Genomic DNA, 14,087 nt, shown 5'->3' on the forward strand with positions numbered 1-14,087 from the left:
GCATCTGGAGGTCTTCCTCTGTTCTGGATGTTATCCCTTTGGCTTTGATCTGTGGGGGAGAACGGTGCCGGGAGCGCTGTCCTGGCAGCTGCTGGCTGCTCCCAGTTAGGACTTCTCCAGCTAAGGTTGTGTGTTGCCACTCTCCCTAGACGTCCTCAGGCCGCTCAGGTCACGTGTCCAGGTCCTGGGCAGGTATGGGGCTCCCGTTGATCTGCTGCTGCCGTGTGGGCCATGGTGCTGCACGGCTGGGAAGCACGGAGTCCTTCCTGTCCTAAGATGATGACCCTTAGATAGAGCCGGAGCCCCCCTGCTTCCCGGGTTGTCATGGAATGGGGTTTGCATGGGACCTTCTAGATGTTTTGTTGTACAGCTCTGGAAATAGCCTGGGCATCTGAGGGTGCGTCGTGGTGCTGCCAGGCTGTACCCATCCGCGCTGGAGAGTGCGCATCCGGGGCGGACCTGTGGCGGCGGGCCCGTACCCCTGGGGCCTGCAGGGCATTGCCGGTGTCCCCTGGTGCGTGTGTCCCCCGTCTGCCACTAGCATCCCCCACGGTCCCCCTGCTCTCTTGGTCCCTGTGCTCCCAACTGCACATGGAAATGTCAAACAGTAGACAAAATATTTATAAAATATACGGAACAGAGAAAAAAACACACCCCATCACCCAGCCTCTATGGGCCAAGAGCCCCGAATATTAGCTGTTGTCCTTTGCATGTGTTGTCTTTGGTGAGGGGGTCCTGCTGGGCCACCCCCATGGGCTCTGGAGCCAGACATGTGGCTGAGGTCTTGGGTCTGTGACGTGAGGCTCCGAAACGCTCACGCGAGCACTGCATGCCAGCCACGGAGAGCAGGCATTTCGACTCAGGAGAACGTTCTGGGCCATGTCCGCCACACCTGTGTGCAACCCGCCGTGGGGTGGCCTGCTGCCGCCCCGGGGAGGCTGGATCCCATTCCACACGCATGCTGCCCACTTGGGTTTCCTCCTCTGGACCGCTGCTTCACCTGGGCCCCCCCCCCCCCCCCCACTTTTCTCCCGGGCTTTGCTCTCGCTGGTCACACGGGGCCTTTGTTTCCTGCCACGCGTGTCGGCAGTCATTCCCCAGGTGGCTGCTGGCTTCATACTCTGGCGTCTTGTTGAAGAAATCCTTCCTGTGGTCAAGCGCATTCACCTTTCCCTCCTCTGCTGCCTTCCCGTTAGTCCATCCAGGAGTCCGGTGCTTGCTTCTGACCCCCCGGTCTGCAGTTCCCGTGAAAGTGCTGTAGATGCTGGTGGCCAGCACTCTGCCCCCCCGGGGTGGGTGCCCACTCGTCTGTCCCTCGGGGCGAGCACCCAGGGGTGCAGACCTGTCCTGTGGCCCCACAGTCCGTGTTACTACAGCTGTAGGATAATTCTTCATTTCCAGGAAGGGACACAGCCCAACTTTGTCCTTCAGGAGAATCTTGGCCGTTTGCCCTTATGTATAAATACTAGGTGTTTATGGCTGGGGTCAGAACAGGAATGATACTGTGATGCGCTGGATTTCTGGACTTCTTGTGATGCAAGTTTCAAGTTACGAACTTGCCACTTGCCAGCATTAGGTCTCTGCTGCTCTCTGTGTTGGCTAAAACCCAACTCTGACGCTGAGTACCCCTGTCCATGCGGCCCTGCAGCTGGAGGGCTCGCTCCCCAGCAAGACCGCCCTGGCCCGCGGGCTCCCGCAGGGGGCGTCCTGGCACTGCTCGGCCGCACCGGTCCCTGTGGCCAGTGTGGGCTATGGTGGTGGCCCGCCTGGCTGCAACAGCAGACGGTCCTGTTGACCTCTCTCGCTCAGTCACTCACGGGACGGCTCCTAGAATGCTGAGATGTGCTGCCGTTGGGATTTTATAGTTTGATTATAAAGGGTACAAAGCAGGGCCCCAGGGCAAGGTCTGGGGAGCCCGGAGCGCTGAGCCGCGTGCTCTCTGGAACGCCGTGTGTCACCCTCCTGGCCCATCTGAGCCAGCGCTGACATGCAGTGGGGTGTCATTGCGTCGTCCCTGGGATCGCTGGCCATGTGCGTGGTGTGACCATCCCCCTTGTGTCAACCCCCGTGTGGCAGCAGCTCCTGGGAATGACAGTCCGCACCCCACCCCGTGGGGAGTTTCAAGGGCTCCAAGGCTCCCTGCCCGAACTAGGGAGATGGCAAGCAGGCCACCAGACAGCAGATGCCTTCCCACCGGGTGCTGACTCTCTCCCCAGGGGCCAGCTCTTGGAACGTCCAGTACCTGGTACTTGGTCCTTTGATGCTGCTATAAATGGTGTCTCTTTAAATCACTCCAGGGTCAGGAACGTAGAGCAGTGCAGTCAGCTTTGCTCCCGGGAATCTGCTCATCCCTGCCTGAGCTCCATATCCTTTGTGAACCTTCTATGGTCCCGCTGCTGGGACTTTTGTTCCCTGGGTCTCCCGTGTTGAGGTGAGGCGAGCGGGACCACAGCCCTCGTCCCCAACCTCACTGACGGTTTCCCGAGTGCAGCCGCTATGGTCGAGGCCGAGCTGCTCTGGGGGTTCAGTGTGAACAGACCGAAGCTTCTGCCCTCGTGGAGCTTCTGTCCAGGTGGAGGAAGCACTGGAGAAAGGCAAGGAGCAGGAAGTGTGGGGGCTGGGCAGGCCTTGCTGAGGTGGTGCTGTGAGCAACTGAAGGCTCGAAGGAGCCAGCCTTACAGATACCTGGAGAGAAAAGAAAGTGCCAAGGCCCTGGGGCAGGGCTTTGGCTAAGGCGTGGGGAGCGGCAGATGGGACATGGGAGCACGTTGGCATCCACCCGAAGATGTGTGCTGGCGGGCAGAGGGCGCCTCTACCAGCATTTCTCTGAGGGCCGTGGCGGGGCTGCCGGAGAGGCGAAGGGCTTCCCAGTGAGCTGAGCGGGAGGCCCCCCCCCCAAGTGAGCTGAGCGGGAGGCCCCCCCCCCCAGTGAGCTGAGCGGGAAGCCCCAGCCTCTGCCCCAGCCGGGATCTGAGCTGTGCGTGCAGGGTTGCGGGGAGACAGAAAGGGACCCATAGAAGGCCCATGGGGCTGGGTTTGGGCAAGTGGAGGTCGAGTTGCCTGTGAAGCACCCCGAGGTGGGGGGCAGTGGGCAGAGGAACGTCAGGGTAGGTTGAGGCTGGAAATGCACCCTAGGGGGTCGCCAGCATGCAGGGGAGTTCTGCAGGCAGGAGGTGCTCACTGGGCAGTGAGGTCAGGATGGCGGGTGCCGGAGAGGTGCCAGGAGGAGGGGCAGGTGTGCGGGACAGAAGTTTGGCCAGAAGTCACCCCAAATGGGAGCTGGGTCTCCTCACATAGTCTCCTTTGGTGGATTCTGCACAGTTATGTTCTCGACGTGCCGTCTCCACGGGGCTCCCGCTGCTGGCCGGGCGTAGACGCCTTCTTGCAGAAGCCCATCTGCTGTTGGCAGATAATAAAGGGACTGGAGTGTTTGCTCTTTGCGAGTCTGAAGAAGGTAAATTCTAGTATGAGCCTGATGTTTTCAACAGTTACAGGGCTGTTACTTCTCTTGTTCTTCAGCCACTTGGGGAGGGGGTCTTTCTTTCCAGTATTTTCTTTTTTTTAAAAGATCTTAAGTCATCTCCACACCCACCACGGGGCTCAAACCCAAAACCCTGAGGTCCAACCACATGCTCCGCCGACTGAGCTGGCCAGGCGCCCCTCTTTTTTTCAGAAGGGTCTGGGGTGCCCTCCCGCTCCCTGACATCTTGCTGTGGCTCCTACCTTCTCAGCTCCTCGGGGCTGTCATCTTTCTGAACAAGAAGGTGAAGCTGGAAGCTCACCCGAAGCGCCCTGCGTGGAGTGCTGAGTGTGACTGAGGGGACTTCCGTGGTTTCTCTCCTTCGTGTCTTCCCTGCCATGGACTGACTTCCTGTCCGGCATGAGCACAGAGCCCGGGCGTCTGCCGCCCTTGCTCCTGCTCCTGACTCCCGACCCAGGGCCCCTGCTGCCCTCAGAGGGGTTTTATTTGGAAGTATTTCTTTAGGGCTCTGTGACCTGTTTTCCTCTGGGCAGGGGGGGTCTGTCTGCTCTTGGACGTGGCCCTGGGTCACGTGCTGGTCCCGTGTGGTGCACTTCTCTGCAGCTAGGAAATTGCTCGGGCTTTACCAATCTAAAAAATGTTTTATTAGATGAGGGTCACAGCAGTGACCCAAGTGTACAGTTCAGGGGCACTGAGCACTCCCACACCCCTAGTAACCGCATGCTTTTCATCATTAATCGGTCAGTAAAACCGTAAAAGGTTTCTCCTGGTTCACTTACTTCTACGGACGCTGATTCTGAGTTGGAGCAGCAGAGAGGCCTGGGAAGAACTGGATCTTGGTTGGTCTAGGACAGAGTCTGGTGTAGGGGCTGCACCCCTGTGTGAGTCCAGGACTGTGTGTGAAGGGTCAGCCCTTAGCAGAGGTGGGGGTCAAGCCCATGTGGGGTCCCACTGTGGCCAGGTGGGTGTTGGGGGCGGGGAGAGGAGACAGGACACTGCGTCTGTTCCTTCCCTGGCCCAGAGAGGTTTCTCATCTGTCAGCTAATATAAGTTGGAACCCAACTTCTTAATAAGCTTCTGTTGAAGCAACGAATGTCTCGGGTCTAGTCTGGGGCAGGGGGGTGGGGGACGGGCTGTCACTGGGGAAAAAGAATACTGCTTTACACTTGACCCCGTAACACCGTAATTCAGAAATTGAAAGGAAAATAGGTAACGTCACAAAAATTAGATTTTTTTTTTTTAATTAAAAAAATTTTGAGAGCGCGTGAGCAAGCCGGCGGAAGGGTGCAGAGGGAGAGAATCTCAAGCAAAATCCCCCCCTTCCCGAATGTGAAGCCCAATGTGGGGCTCAGTCTTGTGACCCTGAGATCATGACCTGAGCCGAAACCAAGAATCCTGATGCTTAACCGACTGAGCCACCCAGGCACCCTAAGAAACAGAGGTTTAAATTCTCCCGAAGAGGTAGACAGTCTGGATGACCCATCACCAAGGATGCAGGAGGTGCAGAGTGCACGCTTCCCCCACGGAATCACCTGTGTTCAGAACAGCACACCCGTGTTCAGAACAGCCCACCCATGTGGCATTCTTCAGCACAGACCACAGTGTAAGCCACACAACTAGTCATTGTGAATTTTAAAAGACCAAAACAATGAAGTATGTTCGTTAACTCCAGCAGAATTATTTCCCCGCGGCAGAATGAAGTCTGGACGCCCCCGCCTCCGGAAAGAACAACTCCCTGAACAGCATGTGGGTCAGGAGGAGTGAAAATTGAAAGTACACCAATGTTTGTGGGACACAGCAAAGCCCAGAGCCTCACACATCTGCAGGGAAAAGAAGAAAGGCCTCTATCTTAAAAACTAGAGAAAAGAGCAAACAAAACACAAAGAAGAAAAAGGAAAATCAGCAAAATAGAAAACAGAAAACCCAAAAGTTAGTTCTTTGAAAAGATCACGAAGTTGACAAACCCACAGTTAGACTGGCCAACAAAGAACACACATCACCAAAATCACGCGGGAGAGGGGACAGCGCTACCCCTCCCCTCACGGAACTAAGCGTCAGGACTCTCAGGGAATGTTAGGAAAACAACCCTGGCCAGTTCCTAGAAAGGCACAAATCACGTAAATGGACTCAGAAGGAAACAGTAAATCAGAATAGACTGTAGCAAGAAATCAAACTGATACGAGGTCTGAAGTCTTCATGCAGAGGAAGAGCCCAGCAGCTCCACCGAGCATTCTGTCCATGACACCACTCACTCACAAACTAGGAAAAAAACAGAGGGAGCTTCCCCACCCCTCCTGAGAGGCGAGTGTTGTCCCGACACCAAAGCCACAGATGTCACGAAAGAAGACTAGAGATCAGTGTCCCTTGTGAACCGTGAGATGTCAAATTCGCAACAAAAGATCAGTAACCCAAGTACGGCAACATCATGCAGCATGACCAAATATTTATCACAGGAATGTCAGTCGGCTAGACATGCAACAATCAACAAACATCGTAGCCCGTCCTCATGGAGTAAAGGACAAAATCCACAGGATCAGCTCAATGGAAGCAGCAAAACACTGGACAAACCCAAACACACCCATAAGAAGTGTCCAATCACAAACAGAAGGCAGCTTCCTGGGCCTCAGGATAAAAGACACCCGCATGAAGGTCTCAACAGCAGAGCATCCGATGGCGACAGACCTGGTGCTCGAGGCAGTAAGTCAGACCCCAGCTGCTCCAGACTCAAAGTGCCTGCCGGGCTGCTTCCTCCTGGAGGCCCCGGAGAGCCTGCTTCCCCGCCCGGTCCTCCTGCCAGAGGTGCCCTCGTTCCTTGGCTCCTGATGTCCTTCCCATATATTCCAACACCAGCAGCTGTGGGTGGAAGCCTCCCATGGTCTCCCACCTGCCCCCGGAGCCCCCTCTTCCACTGTTACGGACCTCTGTAATGACACTGGGTCCACCTCGAAAATCCACGTTAGTCCCACTGTCTAGGCCAGCCGATTAGCAACCTCTACTCCCTTCTGCCGTGTGGCCGAACACGGTTGTGATTGTAGAGGTGAGGACAGCTATCCCTCTGAGAGCATTATTCTGTCACAGTGTCCGAATTCATGGTGACCGACTGAACACTCACCTCTAAAACCAGGAGTGAGGCGAGGCATGTCTGCACTTGCCCCTGTACTTGGCGTGGTACTGGACGTGCAGTAAGACCAAAGAAACCACAAAAAAACCACAATAGAATGCAAACTAGAAAGGAAGAAGGAAAAATGTCCTTATTCATAGACTAGATGACCCCATAAGGAGCTAATCCTAGGGATCCAGATATACATACGAACCCAGGACTGATAAGTTTGTTTAGCCAAGTCCAGGATACAAGATTAGTGAAAAAAAAATCCATTCCATTTCTACATGCTAATAACTGGAAATGGAATTAAGATGATTCCATTCACGGTAGCGCCAAACTAATCGAAAACAGTGCAAGATTTATAAAGAAGATCTAAGTAAACGGAAAGGTGCTCTGTATCCCTTGATTAAAAGATTTTTGTGATCCAGTGTGAGGCACACGGAAAGCATGAGCCAGAAAAGAAAAAAATAATAGAGTGGAAGTTAGTCAAAATAAACTTTTGCATTTTAAGAGACAGTATGTCTTTTTTTTTTTTCTCAAAGTAGGTTCTACAGCCAGCATGGAGCCCCACGCAGGGCTTGAACTCACGACCCGGAGATGGAGACCTGAGCTGAGATCAAGAGTCTGACGCTTAATTGACTGAGCCACCCAGGTGCCCCATTTTTTAAAATATGGATAACCCACAGACTGGGAAAAATATTTGCAAATATTATACCTGATGACCTATAATCCATAAAGTCTTGGAACTCAGAAAACTTAAGAGCGAGCAAGACTTAGATAGAGCTCGCACCCAGGACGACAGAGCTGAGCGCCCTGGGAAATGGTGCTGAGCGTTAGTTGTCAGACACAGACTCAGAATAGCCGGGCGTGTAAAACTGCACGCCCAGTGCTGGGCAGGATGTGCAACAACTGGAACGCTCGTACTTCCAAAGATTTTTAAAAAGTTAGACCTAAGGGGTGCCTGGCAGGCTCAGTCAGTGGAGTGTGCGGCTCTGGATCTTGGGGTCGTGAGTTTGAGCCCCACGTTGGGTGCAGAAATGACTTAAAATCTTTAAAAGTTACACCTAAATACCACGTGAGCCAGCAACTCCACTTGTAAGAATCTACCCAAGAAGCACGAAACATGTCCATACGGAGAGTCGTAGACAAATGCTGGCAACAACGTCCCAGCAGCCCCCGGATGGAACAATCCAGACGTCCGTCAGCTCAGCGGGTGAACGGATCCAGCGGCGGCCCATCCCTGCCATGGCCTGCTGTTCGGCCACAGCTCGGCTCAAAGGACTCCAGGCTGCTGTGTGGGTGAGCGCAGAAAGCCCGCCCGCTGGCCACGGGGAGACACACGAGCTCCCGAGGCTGGAGCGGGGGGCCGTGTACCTGGTCCCAGTAAGGCCATTTTAGGGGAGGACTGTCGGTGGCGGCGTCGCACTTGTCAACGCCCTTCAGAAGTTCTCAGCCTAGACAGACGGAAAATGGAACAGAGGAAGACAAGAGGGAACAGTATCAAAAAGTTAGAAGCCATCCAGGAAAAACTCAACAGCGTGCACAAGATCGTGACAGAGGCGTATGGAAATGCTGAGTGACACCAGGGAAGATCTGAGGAGGAGACTGTGCACCACGTGCGGGGGCGTGGGGTCCGTCCTGCACAAACTTCAGCACAACCCACACTCCCACAGGCTCTGGTTTCGGTTCAGACACAGGCGAGCTGCTCGCTTGGCCTAGGAGGGCTTGCACGGGGTCCCGCACACGTTCCCCCACCTCCAGGCTCACGGGCAGGGGACCCAACGTGTTCCCGGGGTGCTTCAAAAGCATTATGTTTAAGTCCACGTGCCATAGTGGCCATGAAACCACCAAGACTGAGAAGTCCAGCTCAACGCAGAATGTCTTGGGAAACCGCGTTAAAATGAACTCTTGCCAGAAATGACGAAGAGAGCGGAAAGGCATGCTCCGGGGCAGAAGGATACGCTGCCCACGTACGCCTGGTGAAGGACTTGCACCCCTCCCCCACCCGCCCACCGCCAGCTGATGAGCCTGAGGGGCCGTGGTCCCGCTGGTGTTGGGAGAAGACCAACGGAATGAAAGCCACCATCCACTCACCTTCGGGCCTTGGGAACAGACAGGGTGGCGGTGGGGTGTGCAGGACACTCCTCGGCCCCAGAACGTGGTGACCTGCTAACTACTCGGGAAGGCTCGACCTCACCTGCCGAGAAGACACGCACCTGGATCCCAATAAGTCCACCGAGGGCCCACAAGCTCGCGGCACTGTCCACGGGCAGTAGGTGGGTGAGTGCGTCCTAAGGCACGAGCGAGGATGTGGGGACAGCTGTGTGTACGAGCTGGCTGAATCGCACGTCACACAAGCAGCCAGACCCAGCGCTTGCGTGGGTCCCCACACACCTGACGCCAGACGCCTCGGGGAGACCCTCAGGGGTCCAACTCCCTGAGTGGTGGGGGCTGACTACGGGTGTTGCTGCAGCGAGCACCCGCCGCAGCGGCGAGGTCCCGTGGAGCGTTTCGGCCATGCAGGCCCAGCCGGGGTTTACAGAAAGAGCCCTGTCCCCTCCCGCTGCACACCCTCCCTTCCCAGCCGGGCCGAGAGCTTGGCGGAACGTGCTGAGTCGGCACTTTGTGCTCTGTAAACGCGTGTTTACCGTGTCAATTTCTGGGCGTGCACTTTCTCTGGCAAATCTATAATTTCTCAGAACAGAGGCTGAGAACCGACCTGGAAATCAATCAAAGCTCAATAAAGGGACAGATAAAGCCGCCCCCACCCCTGGCACCAGGAGCTGTGGGCCAGACAGGGGCGAAGCGGGGGTGGGGGGAACGGAGAGGGGCGCCGTAGCTGCCCCCAAGCCCTCCCTGCCGCGCTGCCTCCGCCTGGCCAGGAAGTACACTGCAGAGTCTCCCGAACCTCCACCAGCCCTGCCCCTTCTCTCAAGGGGAGCCCGGCCGTGCCCTCGTCCACTCGCCTCTGCCCTGCTGCTCGAATCACCTCTTCCTGGGGGCTGGCCACGCGCAGTGCAGCCCTCCAGCCCTGCCTCTACCGAGGACCCCTCCCCGGCTGTGGCAGCCGCGCCCAGGGTGGGTGGATGAGGGTGCGGCCGGGCTCCCTTTGCTCGAGCAGCCAGAGGCCATGCTGGCTGTCAACTTTCTTCCCCGCCTGACCTGGGGCTGACCTCAGGCCATGCACTGGGCGGTCATCCTGTGCAGAACGGGCTGGTCATGGCCCCCCAGGAGCTCTGGAGGACAGCTTGGGTCCCAGAGCAGGTGGAGGCTGGTTCTGTGGCCACAAGACCTGGCCCCCAAGGCCAGGCCTCCCTCCACTCTTTCTGGGAGGGCAGTGCTAGGGAAAGCAAACACGAGGGGGCCGGGGGCCCTGCCGGGTGTTTCTAGAAAAGATTGGGGGGAGGAGTGGTCAGACACCAGCTGACCCTGAGGTCCCAGAAACTGAGGCTGGGCGGGGCCCCGCGGAGTCCTAATGAGGACCCCACCCAGGTTGTTAGGAAATGGGCAGGGGGAAGGAGGGGGGTGGTCAGCGTGCCAGTCCCATCTCCCACTTAACTCCCACATGGCCGTCTGCTGAGCGGGAGGTCCCCCACAGCTGTCAGAGGGGCCCCCACCCAGGGGCTGGGGGCCAGCCAAACCTGAAGTTGGCTTTGAAGTGAACATGGCCCCCCAGCCTCTCCCCTGCGCCGTCTGCATCCTGGGCATTTGGGGCTGATGCTGGGCGCCGGGCACGAGAGGGTTAATGGAATCCGGGCCAGTGGGGCTGGGCTGGGCTGGCCAGCGACAGGGTGCTGGCTGCCCCAGCAGTGGGGGAATCAGAGGGCACGAGCAGCCGGCCCCAGCAGACGCACTCAGCTCGCGGCCCGCCTGTGGCCTTTCTGCACGCGGGATGGCCCTGATTAGAGGTGAGGTGCCCCCAGGGCCCCAGCCCCTCACTCTGGGGGCAGCTAACCCTGTGCCCCCGGAGCCCAGGGGCAGCCCTAGGGAGGGCTCAGCCTGGGGTGGGCCAACAGCCGAGTGTTGCTGCTGCCGCCGGCCAAGGGATGCGCCCTCAGGCTCCTCCACTCCCTCTGCCCACCTCCCCTCTGGTCCCAGGGCCCAGGCTGGGGCGCCGGGCAAGAACGCGAGTCTCCTCACACCCCACCTCGGAGACCCTTCCCTGGGCTGGGCTGCTTCTCTCGCAGCCCCTCACGGGCCAGGCCCCTGTCACCCCATCCCCCTTGGGGCCCAGCCCCGTCCGGGGGGGTGCATCCTCTAGTGCGGTTTCTGGCCTCACTCAGACACCCCGAGCCCTCGGGCAGGGACAGGCCCCAATTTGGTGGGCAGCCCCGGGCATGATGCAGGTTTTGGGGTGTTGGTGTGGGGCCCAGCGCCCTTTGTCCTGAAACACCCCTGACCCCTGGTGAGTTGAGGGTGTGTAGTCTCTGTCTGCCCTGAGGCAGGCGCCCTGCTCCTCTCCCTGCCCGAGAGCCGGGCTACGTTCCTGGACGTGGGACACACACGCCAGGGAGCACACGGGCGAGGGCCCCCCAGTCCGGGAGCCTAACTGGGGTGGTGTGCGCCCGCTCACTGGCCAGCCCTCAAGAGCAGGAAGCACATACCTACTCAGGCCTTCCCCAGGCCCACCTGGCGGCAGGGCCCCACTCAGTGTCCACGTTGGGGACGCAGACGGCCATACGGCCGAATGGCCAGGCGCCCCTACCCTCAGTTCTCTCCAGACCAGGCATCACGACCCTGGCGGGCCTGGCCTGCAGGGTGGAAAGGGCAGTCGGTTCTGAGACGGACAACGTCCCGGCTGTCCTGCCCGGCTCTGCTTCCGACTCTGGCGGGGAGAGAGCGCAGCTCTGAGCTCCCCCCTTCCTCCGGGCCCTCAGCGGCACCGCCTCTTCCGGTCACGTGCTGCGGCCCGGGGCGAGCCCCACGAGTTCCACGCTGGAGCGCATGTGCGGGCTGCGCCCTCGCCCTGGGGCTCACGCCCTCTGGCCCCTCTCCCTGCAGGAGGCCCGGCCCTGGCCGTGCTGCTAGTCTGCTGGGCAGCGCTGGGCCCCTGTGGCCCCGAGGGAGCGGAGCCCGGGGCTCCGGGGGCCGCCGAGAGCCTGCAGTGCCCGGCCATCTGCACCTGCGGCCACGACGACTACGTGGACGAGCTCAGCGTCTTCTGCAGCTCCCGGAACCTCACGCGGCTGCCCGACGCCATCCCGGACGGTGCCAGGGCCCTGTGGCTGGACGGCAACAATCTGTCCTCCGTCCCCGCGGCTGCCTTCCGCAATCTCTCCGGCCTCGCCTTCCTCAACCTGCAGGGCAGCGGGCTGGCCAGCCTGGAGCCGCAGGCACTGCTCGGCCTGCAGCAGCTCCGGCACCTGCACCTGGAGCGGAACCAGCTGCGCGGTCTAGCGGCCCGCACCTTCCTGCACACGCCGGGCCTGGCCTCCCTCGGCCTCAGCAACAACCTGCTCGGCCGGGTGGACGAGGGCCTCTTCCAGGGCCTGGCCGGCCTCTGGGACCTCAACCTCGGCTGGAACAGCCTGGCCGTGCTCCCCGACGCCGCCTTCCAAGGCCTGGCTAACCTGCGCGAGCTGGTGCTGGCGGGCAACAAGCTGGCCTACCTGCAGCCCCCGCTCTTCTGCGGCCTGGCCGAGCTCCGCGAGCTGGACCTGAGCAGGAACGCCCTGCGGAGCGTCAAGGCCAACGTGTTCGTCAAGCTGCCCAAGCTCCAGAAGCTCTACCTGGACCACAACCTCATCACTGCCGTGGCCCCCGGCGCCTTCCTGGGCATGAAGGCGCTGCGCTGGCTAGACCTGTCACACAACCGCGTGGGCGGCCTCCTGGAGGACACCTTCCCCGGCCTGCTGGGCCTGCACGTCCTGCGCCTCTCGCACAACGCCATCGCTGGCCTGCGGCCGCGCACCTTCAAAGACCTGCACTTCTTGGAGGAGCTGCAGCTCGGCCACAACCGCATCTGGCAGCTGCCCGACAAGGCCTTCGAGGGCCTGGGCCAGCTGGAGGTGCTCACGCTCAACGACAACCAGATCCGGGAGATGGAGGCAGGCGCCTTCCTCGGCCTCCTCAGCGTGGCCGTCATGAACCTCTCCGGGAACTGCCTGCGGACGCTCCCGCAGCAGGTGTTCCACGGCCTGGGCCGGCTGCACAGCCTGCACCTGGAGCGCAGCTGCCTGGGCCGCATCCGGCCGCACGCCTTCGCGGGCCTCTCGGGCCTGCGCCGCCTCTTCCTCAAGGACAACGGCATCGTGGCCGTGGAGGAGGAGGGCCTGGGGGGGCTGGCGGAGCTGCTGGAGCTGGACCTCACAGCCAACCAGCTCACGCACCTGCCCGGCCAGGTCTTCCAGGGCCTCGGCAAGCTGGAGTACCTGCTCCTCTCCGGCAACCGGCTGGCGGCGCTGTCAGCGGACTCCCTGCGGCCCCTGCGGCGCGTCTTCTGGCTGGACGTCTCGCACAACCGCCTGGAGGCCCTGCCTGAGGCCGACCTGCCCCAACTGCGCTACCTGAGCCTCAGGAACAACTCCCTGCGGACCTTCACGCCACAGGCCCCTGGCCTGGAGCGCCTGTGGCTCGAGGGCAACCCCTGGCACTGTGGCTGCCCCCTGCGGGCCCTGAGGTCACTGGCCCTGCAGCAGCCCAGCGTTGTCCCGCGCTTCATGCAGGCCGCGCTGGAGGGGGACGACGGCCAGCCACCCGTGTACGCCTATAACAACATCACCTGCGCCAGCCCCCCGGGCGTCTCGGGCCTCGACCTGCGTGACGTCGCCGAGGCTCACTTCGCTCACTGCTGACCAAGGCGCGCCTGGCCCGATGCTGCCCCGGGGTCACAATGGCGTCCCCCTCGGGGCGGGGGGGACAGGTACAGCCACGGGGTCCTGCTGGCGTGGGCACCGCCACCACACAGGCCCCAGCCCCCCAGCCGTCCCTCATTAAAAGCCATCTGACACACGCGTGTGACCACAGCAGTGTAGCTTTGGCGGGGGAGGAAAGCTGGGCCCAGGCCCTCAGCCCACGTCCCTCCCGGGATGCCCACCTGCATGTGAGGGGGAGCAGCACCCCCTGCCGTTGTCCAGAGCCCCAGCACCTCAGCTGTCCTCTCTGGCAGCGTCCTCGGAGGCCCTGGTCCTGGGAAGCTGGGCAGAGCCGGGGCGGCCACTGCTCGGGGCCAGTGTGGATGTGGGTTCTCACTCCCCGGCCCCCCCCCCCCAGCAGCCCTGCCCCTGCCCTCTTGTTCCATGCCAGGAAGTGTCTGTCCACGGCACACTTGGACCCGTCACCCCTGCCCTGGGGGCCACCCTGTCTCCTCTGCCGACACCCCAACCTCTTCCCTTGGGAAGAGCGCCGTGCAGTGCCCTGTCTCACTTTCCCTCTTGGCCTCCCTGGGGTTCCTGCACCTCACTCCCAGCTCTGCCTAGGCTCCGCGGCGTGGAGGGTGTGGAGGGCGATCGGGGACGGGCAATGACCTGCGCCGGGCTGAGCCTCCCCCAAGAGCACGCGTTT

At 60.2% G+C, this 14,087-nt stretch overlaps 1 protein-coding gene across 1 annotated transcript; it reads left to right on the plus strand.

The window, feature by feature from the left end:
* Positions 1-39: 39 nt before the first annotated feature.
* On the plus strand, positions 40-13,533 carry IGFALS (insulin like growth factor binding protein acid labile subunit). Its single transcript, XM_006741925.3, has 2 exons — positions 40-10,492; positions 11,586-13,533. The coding sequence occupies exons 1-2, from the start codon at positions 10,330-10,332 to the stop codon at positions 13,376-13,378; spliced, it is 1,956 nt and encodes a 651-aa protein (XP_006741988.2). The 5' UTR covers positions 40-10,329; the 3' UTR covers positions 13,379-13,533.
* Positions 13,534-14,087: the final 554 nt, after the last annotated feature.

The sequence above is a fragment of the Leptonychotes weddellii genome, chromosome 5 (genome assembly GCF_054177405.1).
Source record: "Leptonychotes weddellii isolate Sample4059 chromosome 5, ASM5417740v2, whole genome shotgun sequence".
Classification (NCBI taxonomy): Eukaryota; Metazoa; Chordata; class Mammalia; order Carnivora; family Phocidae; genus Leptonychotes; species Leptonychotes weddellii.

Bases quoted from the DNA above. Each gene is read 5' to 3' on its own strand.
- IGFALS (XM_006741925.3), top strand. From the start codon at position 10,330: ATGGAATCCGGGCCAGTGGGGCTGGGCTGGGCTGGCCAGCGACAGGGT. The intron at 10,493-11,585 runs GTGAGGTGCCCC...CTCTCCCTGCAG, and splicing joins CGGGATGGCCCTGATTAGAG to GAGGCCCGGCCCTGGCCGTG.